Raw genomic sequence first — 22,411 nt, forward strand, 5'->3', positions numbered from 1 at the left:
GTGACATAGATTCTTTTAGTTGCCTGACTCTACATCATTTTAATAAATGCATTATATGGTTCCTTTCAGATCAAATCACTACTGCCCTGCCTTGCTTTGATCAAGACGTGATAAGACAAGGCTTGTAAACTGAGAAGGACCTTCTAAAGCCAATAAAAAGGAAAGAATCTGAATAGGAGTTCACTTTGTTGCTTTCATTAACTTTGGTGAAGAACTTAGATAAAATGTTTATTTTAAAAAGTAAATGGGGGGAAGGGATGAAATATTTAAACCATGGGAAATATGAAGCTTTAAGCAAAGCTATATTAATAGCTAAAACATTTGGGCTATTTTGATGACTTCAGCAAGATGCTGAACGCACTCAACTCCCATGGACTCAAACTGAGGACTATCTGTATTATTTTTAGGAATACTGGGCATGCCTGTGTGTGTTTATGCTGGGTTACTTGCTATGAGGTGAGATCAAAAGTAGATTTACAAGAAAGATAGCTCAGTGGTTTGAGCATAGGCTTGCTAAACCCAGGGTGGTGAGTTCAATCCTTGAGGGGGCCATTTAGGGATCTGGGGCAAAAATCTGTCTGGGGATTAGTCCTGCTTTAAGCATGGGGTTGGACTAGATGACCTTCCAACCCTGATATTCTATGATATGTCACAATCCTAAGGGGTATACACTCTCTATTGCCTTATACGTTGTAAAGGTGCAGATGTAGCAGAGGGATCTAATTGATTCTTTTTGCACCAAAGCAGGAGAATAGACTGACCCCACAAAATGACAAGCAGATTAGAGGGGAAACAGGCCTTCCAGACTGCCACCTGAAGATATCAAAGGCCAAGGAGGAGAATATGTCACCCTTTGATGAGGGCAGAGAGGATGCAAGCAACCATGCCTCTCCCAAATGCCAAGGTGGTCTGTCATTGCTGAGGAAGAATGAGGAGAAAGGAAATGTTTGGAACCTACTGGTGGCAACCATCCAAACACCAAAAATAAATGTGACAGCCATCAACTCAGCAAAACAGTTCTCCATACTGCTAAATAAATGTAGTATCATAAGAATGAAGGAATGGCTTGGGTCAGCATGGAAAGTAACGTGGTAAGTGCTGTAAAAATAATAAATGATGAATAACAACAATAAACAAACACTGTACACTCCTACCCATATACACACAGGCTGAAAATCCCAGTACAACATTTTGGGTCCCTTCTGCCTATTGCACATCAATTGTGCTAAATCGTGCACCAGAAAGTCACTTTTCCCTGTCATCTGCTTTTTCATCTAGCCACCCTGTGACTGGCCTTCACTATTACCTGAACTCTTTTAAACACGACTTCAATCTTTAATTGAGAAACAAACATTTACTTACAAGAACCAGCACAGATTCCAAGAGCTTGCTTGTTTTTCTGAGGGATGTTTTTTTAATTGAGCTAAAGAAACGCTCACGTAATTTATTAATCTTTATATTTAGGGAAACAAAGAGAGCGCCGAAAAGTCCTCCAAGTATTCCAAGGAAAATGGTTGGAACAAAGGCCAAGACACTCATATCCAGCAAGTTTTTAACCTGAATTGAAGGAGAAAAGAAAGACAGTACGTTCTGAGAATTCTGCCAGTGATTTAAAATACAGCAGCTACTCTGCTAAGTGAAACATGATATAACAATGCAACAAATAAGCAAAATTTACTTTATAAGATACAGATCTTTCCTAGCAGCTTAAGGAGTGCAGTTCTCAAATTTAGGGATGTTCCCATGAGGAGCCAAGAGCCGTCTCCTCAGAACCTTACAGGATCAGGATCAGAAAGTACAAGCCCAGGCAGCACATAGCTCCACCAGCCAGTTGTTTTGATTTTTAAAAAGGTTGGAAAGGACTTGACCAAATCAGGCTGAAGGCTCAGTACTGCAGCTCCTTCTTGGGCCCCTCTTTCCCTGAGTAGAAGCAGTCGATCAGGCAGAAATCTTTGTGATACATCTCTTACTACTGAGCGAGCTCAGAACTTCAGAGTGTAATGCAGAAACTTACCTTGACTTCAGCAGGGCCAGGATTTGTACCTTAAACCACCTCATCATTCATAATCATTTATTAAGTTTCAATCTGCAACTACCTGTTTCAAAATCACTGAATAAACTGCAAGTAAAACTGAAGGAGGTAGGGCTAACCTGTAACCGTTTATTAATACTGTGTATGACCTATTTATTTGGACAGTTATTTTATACTTCTATTGGAAATGTTTTACTGTATGCATATGTTGGTTTATAGCAGGACTGTTAGAAAACCAGCAGGAAGGCAACACAATGTGATCTAGACCAGTAACCTCCTAGTAAACATGGCAGGGGTCATTAAGAATCAATACTGGGCTATTAAGCTAAGAAAATGCTACTTCCTTTGCTCCAACCCAAGGTTACACTGCTGTTTTGCCACGGCTGGGAATAGACAGATCAGAAGGACACAAAACAGTTAAAAGGTGACTCACTAGAAGAGGGGGCAAGGGCAGTTGTCAGGGGCTGCAAAGGGGGTTTGAAGTAATCAGGTCTTCCTTATCTTCCAGGGGATGGCAAGCCTCAAGTGAGATAGATGGGTATAGACTTAACAGTTTTAAAACCCTTTTTGTCTTATGCTTTGTTCCTACTGTTAAGATTAAACAATACTTAGTTTTAAGAAAGATGCCTGGTCACTGTATTAACCACTGGGCAAATCACCTATGAGGAAAGACATGCAGGGGCTAAACTCAGCTGGGACTGCTAAGTACTCACTGTTGGTACACGGGATGCTGTAGCCCTGGGACAAGGTCTAAGAGTGGGGGAATTATGGGATTCCAACTCAGAAAAAAATGAAGGCAAGAGGCCTGACACCTAATGGGGTGGACTCTGAAAGACCATGGAGGGGACAAAAACCATCTCCAAACATTTGCACAGACACAGAGTACTGTGAGGGCTTTAACAATGCTATCCGTGCATGGTGTACAACCCTGGCATTATTTTCAGCAATTGCTACAACAAAATCATCCTCTTTATAACAATGACCTGTCTACACAGACCTAACTGTTTAAATAGGTAGTATAAAAAATTTAAATATAGAGGGCAGTTGCTAAATCTGAAATATCAAGAATTCTATTCTGTTCAGTTTCTCACACCATCCTCAGCACTATAGTATCCGAGTGCCTTCCAAGACTGCATTAAGTTATGTGACTAATATCAGTCATGTGTGGTTCTCTCTTTCTGCCTCCTTTTCCCTGGGAGAAATTGAATGAAGACTATTGTTTTAATATATTATATGTATGCTGTGCATTTGTATTAGCAAAGGCAAGGTCAAGCACATAGGTCTTGCATTTGGAACAAAAAGTGGCAAAGTGTATTGGTGGATCTTAGTTCTTGTGACTGTTCGAGCTGCAACCTGAGACCAACCCGCAAGAGAGATCTGTCGCCTGCCCCAATGAGCTTCACACTTGTAAAAAACCCAGTGCTTCCTAAAAATCTTGAGCTCTGCAGAATCACATGGCGCTGCCAGGCAATAAATTCCTCTTGTAACATTATCCTGGGTAGAGTGAAACTGAGGAAAATAAATATTTTTCTTGAGGAACATAACCCACAAGCTTTCAATTCAGAGTTTATTCACTATAAACTGTGTTGGTTAATGCCACAAACGAAAGAAGTGAAATTTCCCCTGAGCCCCAAACTAACTGAAGTGAAAATATTTCTGATTATCTGTACCATCTGGACAGCCAAAACCTATAGAACACCAGCAGAAGTCATGTGCTGGTAATTCTATCCAGTTTTTCCTCTGACACTAAAAGAAGATGGAGAGGGGTCAGCATCCACTGCCTTTTTCTGAAGATGTCCTAATATGAGCTTGTAAAGGGCTACAAATACTAAAACAGCAGTCATTCTCATATTTTACCCTCTTGTGAGTTTTTGTTACAGAGGGGTGTTCTCCTTTTGTGTTGGGTCAACCTCCAGTTTGTTTTCACAACTGCTATGTATATTTATATACTTTTCCAGTACTGTACGGCAGAATGAGACATTTTCCACTGCTGGTCATGATAACTAGTTTGAGTGGGGTACTGAATTCACAGAACACAACAGTACACATATGTTACAATTCAGGACAGAAAATGTCAAGGAATTAAAAAACAGAATGGTATTGACATCTGTGAAAAGACATGTACAAGGCAGAGGTATTAAAATGTGTCAGTGTGAAAGAAGACTGGGGAATTCTAAAAGATGCTCTAACTAGAAAGCAGGAGACTTCAGTACCTCTATAAAAGGGGAATTCAAAAGACAGGGAGTGGCTATTGTGATTTCATGAGGAACAGCTTAGAAACATGAGGTTTAAAAAAAAAAAGTTACCAGAAATGCAAAAGGAGGTTGGTAACTAAACAAGCATGCTGAGTTAATAAAAACCTGCAGTGATAAGGGGTGCGGGATACAGTGAGTTAGATGCAAGTCTAATGTGATATGGAAGCAGAAGTGCCCAGTATAATTTTGTACAGAACATGCAGAGTCAGCATAGCATGGAGCATGCAAGAATCCTATCTACACAGCTAGGAATACTGCCTCAGTTGCGTGCACTACATTACCAGAAACGCAGAGACAAACTGGAGGGAATTAGAGAAAAGCAATGAAAAGTGATCTGGGCCAGTGAAGTCTACTTATGGTTAAAAGACAGGGAACAAGGGGTAGGAATAAATGGTAAATTTTCAGAATGGAGAGGGGTAACTAATCGTGTTCCCCAAGGGTCAGTCCTAGGACCAATCCTATTCAGCTTATTCATAAATGATCTGGAGAAAGGGGTAAACAGTCAGGTGGCAAAGTTTGCAGACGATACTAAACTGCTCAAGATAGTTAAGACCAAAGCAGACTGTGAAGAACTTCAAAAAGATCTCACAAAACTAAGTGATTGGGCAACAAAATGGCAAATTACATTTATCCACATTAAATTTCAAGTAATGCACATTGGAAAAAATAACCCCAACTATACATACAATATGATGGGGGCTAATTTAACTACAACTAATCAGGAAAGAGATCTTGGAGTTATCATGGATAGTTCTCTGAAGACATCCATGTAGTGTGCAGCGGCAGTCAAAAAAGCAAACAGGATGTTAGGAATCAATTAAAAAAGGGATAGAAAATGTTATCATGGATAGTTCTCTGAAGACATCCATGTAGTGTGCAGCGGCAGTCAAAAAAGCAAACAGGATGTTAGGAATCAATTAAAAAAGGGATAGAAAACTGAGAATATCTTATTGCCCTTATATAAATCCATGGTACACCCACATCTTGAGTACTGCATACAGATGTGGTCTCCTCATCTCAAAAAAGTTATACTGGCATTAGAAAAGGTTCAGAGAAGGGCAACTAAAATGATTAGGGGTTTGGAACGGGTCCCATATGAGGAGAGATTAAAGAGGCTAAGACTTTTCAGCTTGGAAAAGAGGAGACTAAAGGGGGATATGATAGAGGTATATAAAATCATGAGTGATGTGGAGAAAGTAAATAAGGAAAATTATGTACTTGTTCCCATAAATACAAGAACTAGGGGGCCACCAAATGAAATGAATGGGCAGCAGGTTTAAAACAAATACAAGGAAGTTCTTCTTCACACAGCGCACAGTTAACTTGTGGAACTCCTTGCCTGAGGAGATTGTGAAGGCTAGGACTATAACGGGGTTTAAAAGAGAACTAGATAAATTCATGGAGGTTAAGTCCATTAATGGCTATTAGCCAGGATAGGTAAGGAATGGTGTCCCTAGCCTCTGTTTGTGAGATGGTGGAGATGGATGGCAGGAGACAGATCACTTGATCATTACCTGTTAAGTTCACTCCCTCTGGAGTACCTGGCATTGGCCACTGTCGGCAGACAGGATACTGGGCTGGATGGACCTTTGGTCTGACCCAGTATGGCCGTTCTTATGAGGAATGCACTAAGGAGCAGATACTTAGCTGGGACTCAGGAGAGCTAGGTTGTAGTCCCAGTTCTGCCATAGGCCTGTTGTGTGACCTTGCCATTGGCCTGTTGTGTGACCTTGGGCAAGTTATTTCATCTCTCCCTGCCTACATTTCCTCATCTGTAAAATAAGGATAATGATACTTACCTCTATTATAAAGTGCTTTATAATCAACAGATGAAAAGCATTACATAACAGTTGGGTAATATTTTTATAGGTTAAGACAAGCTAATAATCTACAAGTATTTTAGAGTGTTCACACACCAGAGAGAGTTAGAGTGGAACATCAAGATAACAGAGTAGCAGGAAGAAATCAAGAAAGGGAGACTGTAGCCCAGAGGTAGGCAACCTATGGCACGGGTGCCAAAGACGGTATGCGAGCTGATTTTCAGTGGCACTCACACTGCCCAGGTACTGGCCACTGGTCTAGGGGGCTCTGCATTTTAATTTAGTTTTAAATGAAGCTTCTTAAACATTTTAAAAACCTTGTTTACTTTACATAAAATAATAGTTTAGTTATATATTATAGACTTATAGAAAGAGACCTTCTAAAAATGTTAAAATGTATTACCGGCACGCGAAACCTTAAATGAGAGTGAATAAATGAAGACTCGGCACACCACTTCCGAAAGGTTGCCGACCCCTGCTGTAGCCTGACTGTCAGGAATATCTTCCTGACAATGAAATTGTGAGATGAGAAGTCCCCTCACAAACAAGGTAGTGTATACACATAACAGTGTGTACCCAGGGGAAGTGGTGCAGATTTCCTGGCAGCTAAAAGGAATGAAAGAGATACGGTTTCTGGTCTTTCCACTGCTTTATGCTTCCACACCTAATTTTGCATTAACAGCGTGCAGTTGCTGCCCTCCATACCATGGTACAGAAAGAAGCATATGGTTTGGTATTAATGCAATGTGTAATTAACCTATGAAGGAAGTAGCTGTCAAAAATATTATTAAAGCGAAAAGCTTAGTAGAATTCAAAATAGGGTGAGACATTTATGTGAATAATAAGAATATCCAGTGCAATACTGGACAGAATACAAATTCAAAAAGAATATCAAAACCCTCAGACTTCAGGACATTATCCAACCATTAACTATTTACTGTTAGGAAAAAAGAGAGGGATAGCTCAGTGGTTTGAGCATTAGCCTGCTAAACTCAGGGTTGTGAGTTCAATCCTTGAGGGAGGGATTTGGGGCAAAATCAGTACTTGGTCCTACTAGTGAAAGCAGGGGGCTGGACTAGATGACCTTCCAGATCTATGAGATAGGTATACCTCCATATATTATTATAAATTCCTTCAAAAAATTATTGCATTATTGTCCACTTTGGGGGTTTTACATCCCCCCTCAGAAACAAAGAATAGTATTTTTGAGTAGCATCTGCAGAGTCTTTCTTCTAGGGTGGGGGACAATTCTTGGTACTCATGATGAAGTTTACGCATTACTAAGCACTGGTTAGAGGCAGGGATATTGCAAGCAAGATTGTTCTGTGCAAACTTCCCCACACAGCTTGTCCAGTGGATCTCAAATCTGACCAACACCACACAGTTCTATGGGGTTCTGAGTGCTCTTATCTCTGCTTGAAGTCAGTGGGAACCAAGGGCCCTCACTCAGCACTTTGCAAAATTCAGACCCAAGCCCTCAACTGTACTTGAGAAAAGATTGACAGCTATTGTCCTACGGCTATTTTATACATGCTGCTTTTGAAAAACAAAGGAAATTATGGAATTTCACGTCTATTGTTGTATATTTTTCCTGAGATCAAACAAAATTTGTGGGGGTGGGAAGTGTGAGCAAATTTTTTGGAGTGCCATGATCTGGCATGTTCAACAATATCTTTTAGTATGTAAATAAATACTTGTATCATCCAAGTATTATTTATTTTTCTTTGTTTTTGTATCCATTTAGAGGCAACAAAATGAAACAGCTGGTAAACAGCAACAAAGAGAGAGCGTCCCAGGAAGCTATTCAAGACTTAGCTGAGCCAAGTGTTAAACCACCACCAAAGTCTCCCTACCTATTGTTGCCTAAACACTCTGCTATTTTTCCAATGTACCCTTTGTTTTGAGCATCATCCAAAATTAAAAAACAACATGTCACAGATTTTAGCCCCAGCAGGTTGAAAATGATGGATATTAATGTTATGCAAAAAAGAGATTTTTACCCCCAATACCTCACATTTTTTTAGTATGTTTCTTGCATATCCCAGGGAACCTCATATTGTTCTCTGGTAACAGCTGGGGCTGGGATTTTCAAAAGCGCCTAATAAAAAGGAGCTATATGCCCAATTCCCAGTTCAGTGAAAATTGGGCAGCTAACCCTTTGATAATCCCAGCCAAAAACACTGCAAGCTGTTGGCCATCTAATAGCCTGAGCTCAGTGCAAGGATCCCCACGGGGAAGGAAAAGAGCTTTGGAAATAATTGTTCTGTTATGTTAAGAGCTAACCATTTTCTATTAATTACCAGGAATGCAGTTCCCACTCCGAGGCCCAGCCATTAAGGAGAAACCACGTGCAGAAATCAACAAGGTTGCCCTTGGCGTTGTTTCACTGTAATGCCAGCTCAGCAAAAACTGCCACAGTTAAAGTAACTATAGTAAAACCTATCTAAGCTTCTACCCAGGCAGATAGAGAAAAGTCTATTAGGCAGCTGAATTTTGCTAACTAATGGTTGCCAAAACTGTGTTGGACAGGTTGGAGGAGATTTTAAAAAGTTGCTTAAGAAAAAAAAATTGCATACAGAAGGTGGTTTGAGAGAAAGTTTAACTGAATGGGCCAGACTCACGTCAAGGAAAACTGGAAATTGCAATTCTCCACACTTGCTACCCGCAGGCTTAGCATACTCAGGGAGGGAAATTTACCCCTCAGGGATAAGGTGACAACAAGAGAGTGCAGCTTTAAATGTAGTGCCTCTCCTGGATGGGCTGGCTCCCTCCCCCTTCTTTGTCAACCTCTCTCACCTCGGAGATTTCACTGGCTAGCTCCAGCATTAAGGTGGAGCCTAGGGTTTACTTCCAATTGCTAATACAGTTAAAACTACAAACTGCCTCAGCTTCACTAGGATATATCTCATGTTAGTTACCACTTGTTAATGAACACTTGGTAAGAACACACCTCTTTTCCTAGTTAAGACATGGCCTAAGACTGTATCACTAAGTGCGTCATCAGAAATGATGTTGCTGTCAGAGGTAGTCATTTAATATTAGCTGGTATGCAGTATGGCATGGTAAGAGAAGGGGTCCTCCAGTCAGTGTCAATTTCTGTTAGAGCCCTAAAGGCTTAAAAACAGTCCATGAGCTATTTTTAATTTTCATAGGCTAATTTCCTATTTATGCTTCTCAAGATTCTTCACCTCAGACAGAAAACAGGACTAGTGCCACAGATTATTTTTTCCCAGATTCCATCACAGGCCCAAAGAGATATGGGTATTTGCCATATAAATTATAAATCCATGAGCGATATTTTTTGTCAAAAATAGTCCGTTTGGTACATACCCAAAATAAAATTCTTTTCTCTGCTTTGAAAAATCCAAAATGACCTCTGTAAACAAACCCAGAAAGAGATGAAGAGAGTAAATCCGTAGTGAAGGCAGCCATCAAGCAGCAGAAGAAAGTTTGCCAGGCCAGTCTGATATCCCAGAAAGAGGCCACCTCTTCCAATGTGAACAAGAGTCCACCCACTGGAGCACGGAATACCGAGGCTATTCCTGCTCCTGCACCAGCTGTAATGAAATTCCTCCTACAACATGGAGAAAAATAATTCATCAGAAAACAGTGAGGCACAGCAAGGCATGCTTCAAGATTTATATGTTTAGAAAACTCAGCAAATGGTAAAAAATAATCCTTGCCTATTTATTGTTAAAGCAAATAGATGTTTAAAGGCTGAATATAGGGGGGCTGGCTCATTCAGGGCATTGTTTTGGGGACATAGAGCTTTTCACCTCGGGGGTCTAAATTCAAACCTGATCCACAAGAGCAGTAATAACTAGAGGCTATTTGGTGGCATAGGAGAAGTGAGCTGACTTCAGTCAACTGCCAAGGACACAAAGGTCCATGTTAAACTAGGCTGCCAAAAGAGGGGTCAGTGAGCCCAAAGATGAGCATAACTCTCAGAACTGTTCGCTGTGAATCCATATGTTAGTAATACTATGAGGGTCATATTCTGAGGCCGAAAGGGGCTGTGGACTGGGCAGCAGGGAATGTGTTGATTGGTTAACTGATTGATTTTTCTGTTTGCTTTGTAAGATATTAGCTTTTCTGTTTTTTAACCCTGTCCCCAATGAACTTTTCTCTCCTAGTGCATTGCATTAGGAACTCAGAGTGTGTTTGTAGGCTGACCAATTTCTTGATTCCTCAGAGCACTGCATGTATTATAGGTAGTGACACCATAGTTAAGTTTTCCCAAAACTTTCTATTAAAACACCCTGTTTTCATTGGTTTATAATTCTGCTAAACTTTTGGGTTGAAATTTCCCATATTGGGTGTCTGGTCAGGCTGAAATTTTCTAAACATTTTCAACTCACATGGTTCATCGGTGTTTATTTTTCTTTAAAAAAATGTTTTGCCAACGATAAAAAAAATCTTTCCAATTGTTTAAGTGTGAAACTCTACAGCCTCCATGCTTTGCAGCAGAGATTTGAAACTTGGCAATGATGGGGACCAGGAGGAGTATCACACTTATCAGGGATGTGCCTTTTGCCAGCGCTGTGAAAATCCACCCAAATTTGGTCAAGTTACGGGCCTCTGAAAATCTCAGTTTGCACACGCTCAGTAGAGATTTGTTAGAACTTGACTGCTAAATTCTCTGAACATTCCGTCTTCAGGGAGCATGCTCCAGTTTGAGGCTGAAGGGGCAGAGCAAGATTTTCCCTGCAATTGCACCTCCACACTGCTGGGAGCTGCTATGATGCAGGCACAGAAGCTGAGAATGAGTATCTCTTTTGTGCTCTCAATGCTTCTACTACTGGCATCCATTCAGGAAGTGGCCTGGACTGCAGATGGGCAAAGGGGAAGACTACAACATGGAGGGGAGACTGGGACAAGCTAGAGCGGCCAACGGCAGAAAGGGGTCAGATCTGCAGAGGGAAAGGGGAAGAAGGATCTGAAACCACAACAGTACACTCCCATATGAATCTGGAATAAAACATATGATTCCTGAGTCTTACCATTCCCCCACTGTCATCAAATGGCTGTGGAACCCACTGGGAAAATATGTGCCCCATCTCTCTCTAGTGGCTGGGCCACAGAGTATGACAACCTACTATTGCTATAGTTACTCTGTTAGCTCAAGTGGCAGATGTCTATGCTGTTGATGATCTAGTTGGGGATGGGTCCTGCTTTGAGCAGGGGATTGGACTAGATGACCTCCTGAGGTCCCTTCCAATCCTGATGTTCTATGATTCCAACTCTTGACCTCTTCAGATCAAGACTGGATGCCTTTCTGTAAGATATGCTTTAAGTTCAACACCAGGGTAACTGATTGAAATTTAATGGTCAGAGAGATACAGGAGGTCAGACTAGATGATCTAATGGTTCCTTCTGACCTTAAAATGTTTTAATCTTGTTGTATGAAATGGGGATAATACCAGGGGCGGCTCTAGCCATTTCGCCGCCCCAAGCAGCGGCTCCAGTGGACCTCCCGCAGACGTGCCTGCGGATGCTCCACTGAAGCCGCGGGACCAGTGGACCCTCCGCAGGCACACCTGCGGGAGGTCCACCGGAGCCGCCTGCCGCCCTCCCAGTGACCGGCAGAGCGCCCCCCGCGGCATGCCGCCCCAAGCACGCGCTTGGCGTGCTGGGGCCTGGAGCCGCCCCTGGATAATACCACCACCTCCCCTCACTGAGGTTTTAGAAAGATAAATTAATTCATTGTTTGTGAAGCACTTTGATAATTAATTCATTGTTTGTGAAGCCATAGAAAAGTCAATCAGGAAATAAATAATTCAGTCTTCAGAGCAAGGCTTGAACAGCATGCAGCAAATAAGGCTTGAGACCACACAAACAAGGAGAAAACAAATTATTGAATTGCTGCTCATTCAGTGAGCACTGTCCATCCTGTGCACTGAATGATGCAGAGGTGTGGTGGAAAAAATAGTAGGTGACCATGTCACTAAAGACCATATCATAATGCATATGCACAAGAGGGCTGAGTTAAGGCTGTGCAGGCAACCTTAAGTCTGGCATTTCCTAATTTTTGACGGCTTGACTTTGGAAACTTAACCTTCTTTTAACATAGTTTTTTTGAGAGTAACATGGCCATAGCTAACCCAGTTCAGCTGACTCAGGCTTGTGGGACTCGGGCTGCAGAGCTAACTATCACAGTGTAGACATTTGGGCTGGGGCTAGAACCTGGGCACTGAAACCTTGCAAGGAGGGAGGGTCTCAGAGCCCGGGCTCCAGTCCAAGCGGGAATGTCTACGCAGCAATTTTCAGCCTCACAATAGGAACCCTGCAAGTCCAAGTCAGATGACCCATGCTCTGAGACTCAGTGCCACAGGTTTGTTTTTTTTATTGCTGTATAGACATGCCCTTATACATATCAACTAGTGCTGTCTACTGGAGTAAGTGTTACATGATGCCTGAATACTTACTGAACTGTTGCTTCATCTGTGAAGCTATAACATTTACTTTAAAAGACTTTAAAAAGGGTACCAAACCTATTTGCTGCTCCAAAAATACAGCAGAAAGGAGAAGAAGCTAAGATGAGCTTGCTGTTCACAGTTAATCCTTTCTGTATAAACAGGATTTCTAAATGACATGTTTCTCCCAGGAGTTTTCCTGCCTCTGTAAATCAATTGTTCTCTAATTATCTTACGTTGTACTTTTACAAAACAAAAGCAAAATCTTTTACTGCTTCTCTTACAGCAATTACTAATTTCTTCCATGAGTAACAATTTGTTTTAATAGGCATGTCTCAGGATTTATTTCACTAACTGAAGATGAAAGTTAAAGACAAAGCATATCACATATCGTACGAGCTGTACTGTATGATTATCCTTTGAGCCACAAATAGTTCACAATGGCCTTTTCTTTTGGCAAATGAGGTTTTTGCCTGCTTTGCCCTTGCCTTGGAAACAAAAAAAACCCAGTATAATATGGGGCTTTTTATTTATTACTTTAATGAGCAATATCCAGAAGACAGAGCCTGACCCTGCAAATCCTTACTGATGCAAGTAATCCTTACTCATGTGAGTAATCCCTTTGACTTCAGTGGGAGTATTTACAAAAGCAGGTTTGCAGAATCCAGCCCACAGATGTTCATTAGCAGAGAAGATTCAGATTAAAAAAAGTATGAACAGTCTCTATTATTTTACAGTGGGGAAAAAAGGAAACAAGCCTGTGTCTCCTATGCACAATGTCTAGATTGAACTGAAACTGTGGAATTCTCAGGATAGCCAGGATGAAAGAAAAAACATTTTAACTAAATATATAAGTATCTTAATGCTATATTAATTTAGGCAAATCTAAATTCAAAAGTCTAGTATTTTACACTCACTTTGTAGCAGTGTGAATGAAAACACAAGGTGCAAAGCAACAGAGAATTAGGCCCCAAGTGTTAAGCACACTGTTTTCATAAGCATTCAACATATGTATTTATCACAAGCTGTTTTAATTATGGCTCTACATTTGCTAGAGCCCAGCACAGCTCAGCTATGGAAATCACAGAGGGAGGAAGAGATTACTTTCTGATGGAGAGGGCCAGGAATATCTCCCAGTATTTTCCATCTAAGATCACAAATATCAGCGATGACTAGAATCTTATTAGATCATTCACTCCAACTCTCTGCCAGATTCTATTAGCCCCTAGCTTTTTGATTAACCCCTTGATGCATCTGATTTGAGAGTCAGCATATGGCAACTGTCTCTCAGAAGACTTTTTAGCAATTACATCTGATCAATTACATACTTATCAGCTGAATTCCAAAACCTGGTGAAGAAGGGCAGCTGAATTCCGAGGGTGTCTGACTTGAACTGGGACAGGCCACACCCTATTATTGCCCTAAAATAATAATATAAAAGTTAGTGTTATTTTTAATATGCTATTCACATATCAACTGACGTTAAAGATAAAAGGGCCAGATCCTCAGCTGCTACAGAGCAGCAAAGCTAAATTGACTTCAACGAGTGTAACATGGGACTGTAGAACACATTTGCTTTTCAATATGCAAAGTCCTGTTGACACAAGAGAGGAAGCTATTAAAGGCTTCCAGGTTAATAATTCAGAGATTAAAAGGGCCCCTCACAACATGTACTGTGAAGAAAGACTCTAAAGGCTCCTTTGATGAGCTGCATGTTAACATCTGCCTAAGAGTACTGACATGATGGATTAGAGAGAGAGAGAGAGAGAGAGAGAGAAGGTGGGTGAGGTATTCTCTTGTACTGGACCAACTCCTGTTAGTGAAAGAGACAAGCTTTCGAGCCACACAGAGCTTGTGCAGTTCAAAAGCTTGTCTCTTTCACCAACAGAAGTTGGCCCAATAAAAGATATTACCTCACCCACCTTGTCTCTCTAATATCCTGGGACTGACATGGCTACAGCTACACTGCATACAACAATGGATTATAGTTAAGGCTAAGATTTTGTCACGATTATTTTTAGTAAAAGTCACAGACAGGTCACGGGTGAGGAGGGTCCAGCACCCACAGCTGCTTGGGCTCCAGGGTCCCTCCCACCCACCCCCATTGCCCACAATGGCTGGGAATGGTGGCTGGGACACACAAGCCCGGCTGTCGTCAGTGGCTGGGAGCTGCGGGGGGGCTCCCAATCACCTGCATGTGCTGAAGGGTTTCCCCACTACCTGCGGTGGCTGAGAGCTGGCCGCTAGAGCTAGCCCCTGAGAGCTGCTGGGCCCCTGGCAGCTGACACCTCAAGCCACGCTGCCCTGGGGCTGAAGCAGAAAATGTCACAGAGGTCTCTGGAAGGTCTTCGGTGACAAAATCTTAACCTTAATTATAGTCCATTTCAATCATCCATTTCAAGTTTAATCACCGTTGAGAGCAACGCAGTCTCACTCCCAGCGGAAGATGCATAGTGATTTCATTTACTATACCATGTCTCAGACAATGCTTCAGGGCTGCACTTAAATCCAAGAAAAAACAGTTTTCATTGACATTTAAAATCATAAAAATATTTATATTCTTTGTATAAGACTCTTTGTAACAAAATTGTGTTGTTGATGTACAATAAAAATTGGATATTTTAAAAAATAAATTCAATTAAATTAGTTCTTTATGCCACTATTTTTAAGGCACTAAGTTAATACTGTTCTGATTTTCTTTATGGAAATTTGATTATTTGTTTGGATCATGCATCACTATTACAAAACTAAATGAGGGGGGTGGGATTACAGCTGCAGCCACTGAGCGCCTGTAGACAAAAGTAAAGCAAACAAAAGAAACCTAAAAAGGAGAGCTAGGCCTTGGTAATCATTGTCTGAAATGGTTGTGTTCGCTTCTGACTAAACCTTACTCTCTTATTTTTGAAAACCTGAGTCATCCTTGGGGGCTGCTGCACCTATGTACAAGTAAAATGATAAGAGTGGAGGAAAGGGGTTTGGTGGAGATGACGAGAGCAAACCTCAAGGATAAATACTTTACCCTAACAAGTCAGCCAAAAAAGGAAATGTACTACACAAGCAGAAAGAACCTGACACTATCACCTCCACTCATGAGACTGCTCAATAGGAGGAAATAAAAGGAGAGGATTCCTCTCCCAGGGACCCAGCTGAAAGACTGGGAGTATTTCTGTTTGTTTCTTTTTATTTAAATAGGAAAAAAATAAATCGAATGTTTCTTTCGGCAAGAGCATATTCTGATATTACTTTCCCAACTACAAATATGACATCACACTGGGATTTAAATAATTTGCAGCTCCATTCTGACTTGCAATCTACTATTCTGTGGGAATTGCAAAGAGAGAGAAGCAGTTTTGACCAATTCTGTGGTCACTATTGACTATAACTGTGGGTTGTCTTCTTTGTAATCTAGGGATCTTACGGAGCCTGAGCATCCAATTTCCCACTTTTTTTGCATCTTGTGCAGTCATTTACCCCATGCAAAGCAGGCGTAAAATACCACCACTTGTGTGAGAAAATAATTCTGATTTGAGCATTTTACACCCACTTGGCACAGGTGTAAGTGATTACACAAGTTGTAAAGCAATGGACAATCAGGCCCTGCGAGTTCAAACTCTTGCATGGTGTTCCTTACCCCAAGTGAATCATAGGGCCTTCCGGTCCACAGAAGAGCCCAGAAGCCACAGCCAGCACACAAGAAACAAACGTCCCCAAAAAAGTCTTGACATTAAAAATGTGTTGAATAGAAGCACCATTCAGAAACCCAATGACTTCTGGAAGCCCATACGGTGCACCTGCTGGGCAAAAGAACTGTAAAGAGAAGAGTCAAAAATGATTTCCAAATACATGAATTCAGATCCACCTGCAGCTAATAATTGCAGCTTTCACAAACACTTCATAACGTCTCTCACAACTTACAGTTACTTGTTCTATCAAGTCATCCATTCTTTCAGTTACTCCTCCTACATAGCTCAAGACTTCTGTATTAAACAAATAGATACGTGTATCCCACATATACCTTTTCCTTAGCTTTTTTGGGAAGTTCAATTAAATGTTTATTTTTCTCTTCCCCTCCCTTCCCCCCACCCTCACCCCCCACCCCCGAGGCTACTAGCTGCCTTCTTGTGATTAAATTGAACCCAGTAAGATGGTAGATGGGAGACCAGCTTTCTGTGTTGGGTTTGCAGTCTGGTAGAGGAGCTGGAGCCTCAAAGGAGAACTGGAAATGTAAGTTACACTAATTTTACACAGAGGTCTGAGCCAAACCCCATTTGAAGTCATTGTGAGTGTTTATTTTAGGATCAGGCCCCAGCTCTGTGCAAGTTATGCTAATTTGCCACTTGTATCCATTTTATGACCAATGTGTATCTAAAGTATAACTTACACAACCATTTACACCACCATTTATTTTGCCTGAGACTGTCATAGGAATTGCATGTGCTTACAGGGCCTGAATTTGGATCTCAGACTGGATAGCAATCCCAGGATTCCCTACATAGCCAGTAAAAGAGAAATCATGGAGAAATCCTGATCATGCTTAACTATAGTAGCACTTAGAAGGCACTGACACAACAAAAAAAACACAAGAGCAAGGGATTTTGCCTGATCTCAGCATTATAGACTTGTGTTGGGCCTCTGACTGTTTCCCAGTGAGGACTATACAAGGTATATGTTCTAAGACTCCTTTTCTGTAATTAAGTCTCCATCTCTCAGAACTCCACTGATATTTTAAAGTAGTTGAGTAAGAGACATACTTACCACCACTAGCCCTGAAGATACAACAATCATGGCCAGTCCTGACCCAAGTATGCAAATCCAGGTCATGTGGAAGTTGCCATTCTGCCAGTTTTACAAATAATTTATTAGCATAAGCAATGGTATAGAAAACAAGTATGTGTACTGCCTCAAACCCTCTGCCAACACTATATAGTGATATATATTTAGAGATACATTTTTCAGTTCACTTGACCATTTTCTTACATAACCCACTGTAGCAAGTCCTACAATTTACAGCATACAAGAATGAAAACGGGAAAGAGAGAAGCAAGTGTTGCAGACTATTCAAAAATATGGGGTTGAGTCTGGGTTTTAGATAAGGGCAAAGGTTCACAGTGGCTCTTAGTTTTCCAAACCAATTTGCCCATGCTCATACAACATAGCAAAGGATATTTTAGTGTTCCCTGAAGGCCCCAAACCAGGACAGTTCCATTGACTCCATTGCTTATGTGCTTAAGTGCTATACTGAATGAAGATGCTTTCCTGAACTTGGGCCTTAATCTATTACAATAGATAACTCTTTATACTTTACCCAGTAATACTAACCATAAATTCATCTAGATAGTTCCCTCTATTATTTCTTTATTAAAGTGACATTTCTTATACTCAGTCTTTTCAATTTAAACATGTTTCAGCCTGCCAAGGTTGGTTGGTTGGTTTGTGTTTGGATTAACTGCAGTCATGCTGTCTCCAGAACTCATCAGAAGCACATCAGCATCCACGTACTTTATAAAATTCCCGACTGTTCAGCTTTGATTCACTTTGTATGCAAACCAAAGCTGCCCCTTTTGTTTCCCAAATCATAGTAGTACAGCAGGCCACCTCAGCCTTCCTGTCTGCACCTCATGCCAGGTCTTTTTTCTAGTGTACTATACAGAGCAGCAAAACAGGAAGGTAAAACAGAACTGAATTCAGATGTTCTGTGGTTGGAGAATGAATTTAGGTTGTGGGATCTTCATGGCAGGAACCCTCTCAATACTAGTTTGTACTGCAACTAGCACAAAGGGGCCCTGATCTTAGTGTGGTCTCTGGCACTACTGTAATGCAACACCACCACCACAAGGATAGTGGGATGAGTTCTGCCTACTGCTTGGAAGCAGTGACACACACAATGGAAATTTTGTGATCCAGTACTAGGACGCTTACAATGCCAGGGGACAAAAATCTGGTTTCTTGGCAGACTCGGACTCAGAGCATCATATAGGTCATGCTACTGGAACCTATTTTTAATTGTTCTCGTATCTCAGAGGTACACTGATCTTCTCATCCCCCATTTCCTGTAGATGTCAAGTCCACCTCTGCATTTTCCTGAAGTCCTTAAAGCTCCCTTCAGCTGAGAAGGCCTTGGAAACATTATTTCAAAGTCCTGACTTCTCATGAGACGTCCAACAAATGCATTAGGTATTCAGACCATGCTCATCACTGATATCTGAACACCTGTCCATACCCATTGTGCTCAGGTATCAGAGTCCAGCCTAGAATATCTACATTTTTCTACTCAAGATGGCAAAGCTCCTTTCCTGATATGAACCTCTTAACTGTGGGCTTGCCAAGTACTGACAACCAGCTTCCTTCTTTTCCCATCCATCAGGTCCTCACCACCTCCAATCAGCCAAGAAAGCAAGCAAGCATGCACACACACAATAAACTGCATGGTACTCAGTTTGTCTGTCTTAGAAAGACTGAGCCTGAGTTAACTCCACCAGGATTTGTACCTTTGGTTCCAGAGTGTGTAGCCATTACAAACCTGAAGCATAGGCATCTAAGCCACCCTTCTAGCTGCTTTTGTATTATCAGTGATGCAGATGAATTTTATTTCCATCTGCTACCATAGGCATGTACATATTTAGTTCCAATTTCAAGATACAATGTATTAAAATTCAGATGCAAATCTGACTCTCAAACCAGCTATCCCTACTCATGCAATAAATCACATTAGCCGTGTGATTACTCATGAGAGTAGGGGGTTGTATAACCAGGCCCATAATTTGGTACACAGGTGTTACTTTTTCAAGACGTGGGGAAATCTCTTAAATTTTGGTTAATAGAAATAGAAGTCTTTTGAGACAGTGATAGATGGAAACAGCTTTCTAGAAAATTAAACCTGGTTTAATTTTCCTTTCAGATCTGGAGATCAGTCCAGAAGAGTTTGCTATGGATCGCATTTACCGAATAGTTGCTTGTATATGCAGAAGACTTGCTAAACCAACTGCTTATCATGTACTGAATGTCAGCTATTGTATTTCTCAGTGAGTCTGCAGATGCTTCATTCAAGCCTTTAGGAAGAAATTATTCAGCAAAAAAATCATTGACAGAAGATGCCAGTAGAGTAGCTGAGTAAAAACTTCATGTTCATGGAGTTTTACTACCAATCAGAACAAAGTAAAAAGAAAGGCCAATTTAATTTTTCCTCTGCTCACCTGGAGGTAATTTTTCACTAGTTCCCATTTTAGTTTGATGAGATAGTCAATTATCTGATGTGTCAGGAATCCCAGCATTCCTACTCCTATTCCAATTAGCCCCATCAACATCCATCGATCCCAGTCAGTTCTAAAGATGGAATAGTAACATTAGTCCTTTGCAGCGAGCTCAGGATGGTTTGTCAAATTGCCTCCCACAAAAAGATATGCTTGTTTTGATTATTATCTGTGACTGAAAGAGAGGCCAAACCACACAAGCCTGGTATATTAAGCAGAAGACTACATATACTCACAAAAAGCCATCTTCCTTTGGGAATCAGTTCCATTTGGCTAAGGAGCTAGACAGTGCTACTTCAAAATATATTTTATAGTAGATACAACATAACACAAACACACAGAGGGATGTTAAAACTTTTTAACCCAAGGGCCAAGAAATAGTATTTCTATATCTGAGCACCAAAAAAAAGTAAGGTGGTTTTCCTCCTCTCTAGTGAATTGAGTGCTCATGGAGGTGCCAGACTCACAACCCTGAAAACTGAAGTTTTCTATTGTCCACAGCCATGCTACAGCTGTTCTATTGGCATTGCTCATATCCCCACCCTGCCCCATCCCTGACTTGAAGGGACACCCCATTGGCAGTCTCTTCAGGTCTATGTAACGCTTGGTCTCTGCTGAGAGATGAAGGGGCTCCCAATAAGCATCCACTGTAGTGAAGATTTTCGCAGGGGGAATACCTGTGACGTGATCTGGGTCACCAACTCATTTCAGAGCAATCACCTAATAGGCATCACATAGTAAAACCAACTTTAGGACATTACCATCCTGGGCAATATTTTTTACCAATAATTTATTGGAAAAAGGCTCTAAAATCTTACATATACACAACCATAGGGGTCTGGTGGCACTATAACCTCCCACCAGGTGAGCCCAGGCAGAGCCCAGCACTAAAGAATGTTTGCTGAAATCATGCAGTTTAGTTATTTGAGGGCTAATAGGGCAGTTAATGTTTGCACTCGTAAGAAGCCAAGTGCTATAGAAAGCTATTAAGTAGCATTAAACATTGAATGGCAGCAGTGGCTTTATCGCTATCATCTTGGCCTCAAAAGTTTTACTGTGTTTTCCCCAGTTTTAGTTAATGCACTGACACAAAGCATAAATTATATAAAATCATGCCTTTGCCTCTAGTTCATATATCCCTTAAATAGAGTTCATATCTATGGTGTTATACGAATAATTCCTGGTTAGCATAAGGTATAATTCCTGCTAAATCATCCCTGACAGAGATTACTTATTTCTTGGGCTCATAAAACATTTCTGGAGAGAACATTTTTGGCTTTAGAATACAAGGTCAGATATTTGCAATCAATTTCCCCTGAAGAGGGTACCCCCAAATCCCTTGAAAAGTCTTTAACATGCCTTTTCCTTCCAAATTGTACAAATTGAACAACGGGCTATACTAGTTGCATGCTCAGTAAGGTATAAGCATTTCCAGGGAAGTGACATGGAATAAAAAGGTTAGTTGTCTAGTTGCCTCCCTTCTTGGGTACGATTACGTTAAAACATTTTCTTAAATAGGGAAATAAATGAAAAGGCCACTCACTCCCTTCATTTTGTGAGCATCTTTCACAATTCACTTTATTGTTTTTAAAGTAAGGCTTTGCAGTTCAGTAGCAACTTGCATATAATTAGCTCAGTGCACTTTGTGAGTATTAGTGAATTGAGTCTCTCAGAACCTCTATGATACAGAATATGTAGACTCCAACCATTTTATGAGCTAGACAAAGAGGCATAAGAAAATGTTCTAGGACAGATGCACAAGGGAATGGGGTATGTTTATGTAGCTAGAACAAAATCTAGGTCATCTGATGTCCAGTTCATGGTATAAGCCACAAGACCATTCTGCCTCCCCAACTCCACAAATAAAAGAATTTCTCATGATTCTAGTATCTTCTTAACTTATTGACCCTCCCACCCTTCTGAGCAGCATAAGAGGAAAGATTAAGCTAGCTTAAACTTCTTGTGTGACCTTAGCCAAATAATTTATTCTGTGCCTCAGATGCCAGCTGTAAAATGGAGATAATACTTTTCTAACTCTCAGAAGTGTTACAAAGATGAATCCATCAGTATTTGTGGGGCACTCAAACTACAATAGAGAGGTGCACATATCAGTAAATAGACTTTTTGCTCCCCAATTTTCCACAATTGAAGAAATTTACTCTTTAGAAAGACCTACACACTTCAATTTTTTTTTTGTTTATCTACAGTTTGGTGCTAATCAGAGTTAAAACAAGTTGCCTGCGATCTAGGAGGAACAGGACAGTACATACTGAGGGCATTGTTACCTGTACGTTTTCTCTTGTAGCCACTTCTTGTAAACTCTACTGTGTGAAGGTAAATAATCCAAACTCTCGTGGGGTGCTTGACATTCTCTCTCCTCCTTTCTGCAATTAGAGTTTGCTAAGCCATCTTGCTTGCTGCTGCAACACCTCCTAGGATCCAGAGAATGAATCAAATCAGGCCTTTCTTCTATCAGCAGCATCTGCTCTTCACTATTATCCACACACGTCTTACAGGAAAGAAGGGACGACATTTCCAAAACCCCAAGTTGGAGTGTTGACAAGAATTGTTTGAGACAGAATACACTAGTCACTTTGCTTCCCAGTGAAGGGTAAAGATGGAAAAATACACCGGGGTGGTG

The 22,411-nt window shown here is 40.9% G+C and overlaps 1 protein-coding gene across 1 annotated transcript in view; it reads right to left on the reverse strand.

Annotated features, from left to right (window-relative positions):
* Positions 1-22,318, reverse strand: part of LOC123364773 (chloride channel protein C-like) — a 104,716-nt gene extending 82,398 nt beyond the window's left edge. Inside the window, exons 1-7 of the mRNA XM_045007151.1 lie at positions 22,056-22,318; positions 19,714-19,843; positions 17,276-17,356; positions 16,152-16,327; positions 13,849-13,941; positions 9,438-9,681; positions 1,363-1,557 (exon numbers count right to left, since the gene is read on the reverse strand). Of these exons, the coding sequence (XP_044863086.1) occupies positions 1,363-1,557; positions 9,438-9,681; positions 13,849-13,941; positions 16,152-16,327; positions 17,276-17,356; positions 19,714-19,843; positions 22,056-22,303 (1,167 nt within the window). The 5' untranslated portion in view covers positions 22,304-22,318. The remainder of the gene's footprint in view (positions 1-1,362; positions 1,558-9,437; positions 9,682-13,848; positions 13,942-16,151; positions 16,328-17,275; positions 17,357-19,713; positions 19,844-22,055) is intronic.
* Positions 22,319-22,411: the final 93 nt, after the last annotated feature.

This window comes from Mauremys mutica, chromosome 2 (genome assembly GCF_020497125.1).
Source record: "Mauremys mutica isolate MM-2020 ecotype Southern chromosome 2, ASM2049712v1, whole genome shotgun sequence".
Classification (NCBI taxonomy): Eukaryota; Metazoa; Chordata; order Testudines; family Geoemydidae; genus Mauremys; species Mauremys mutica.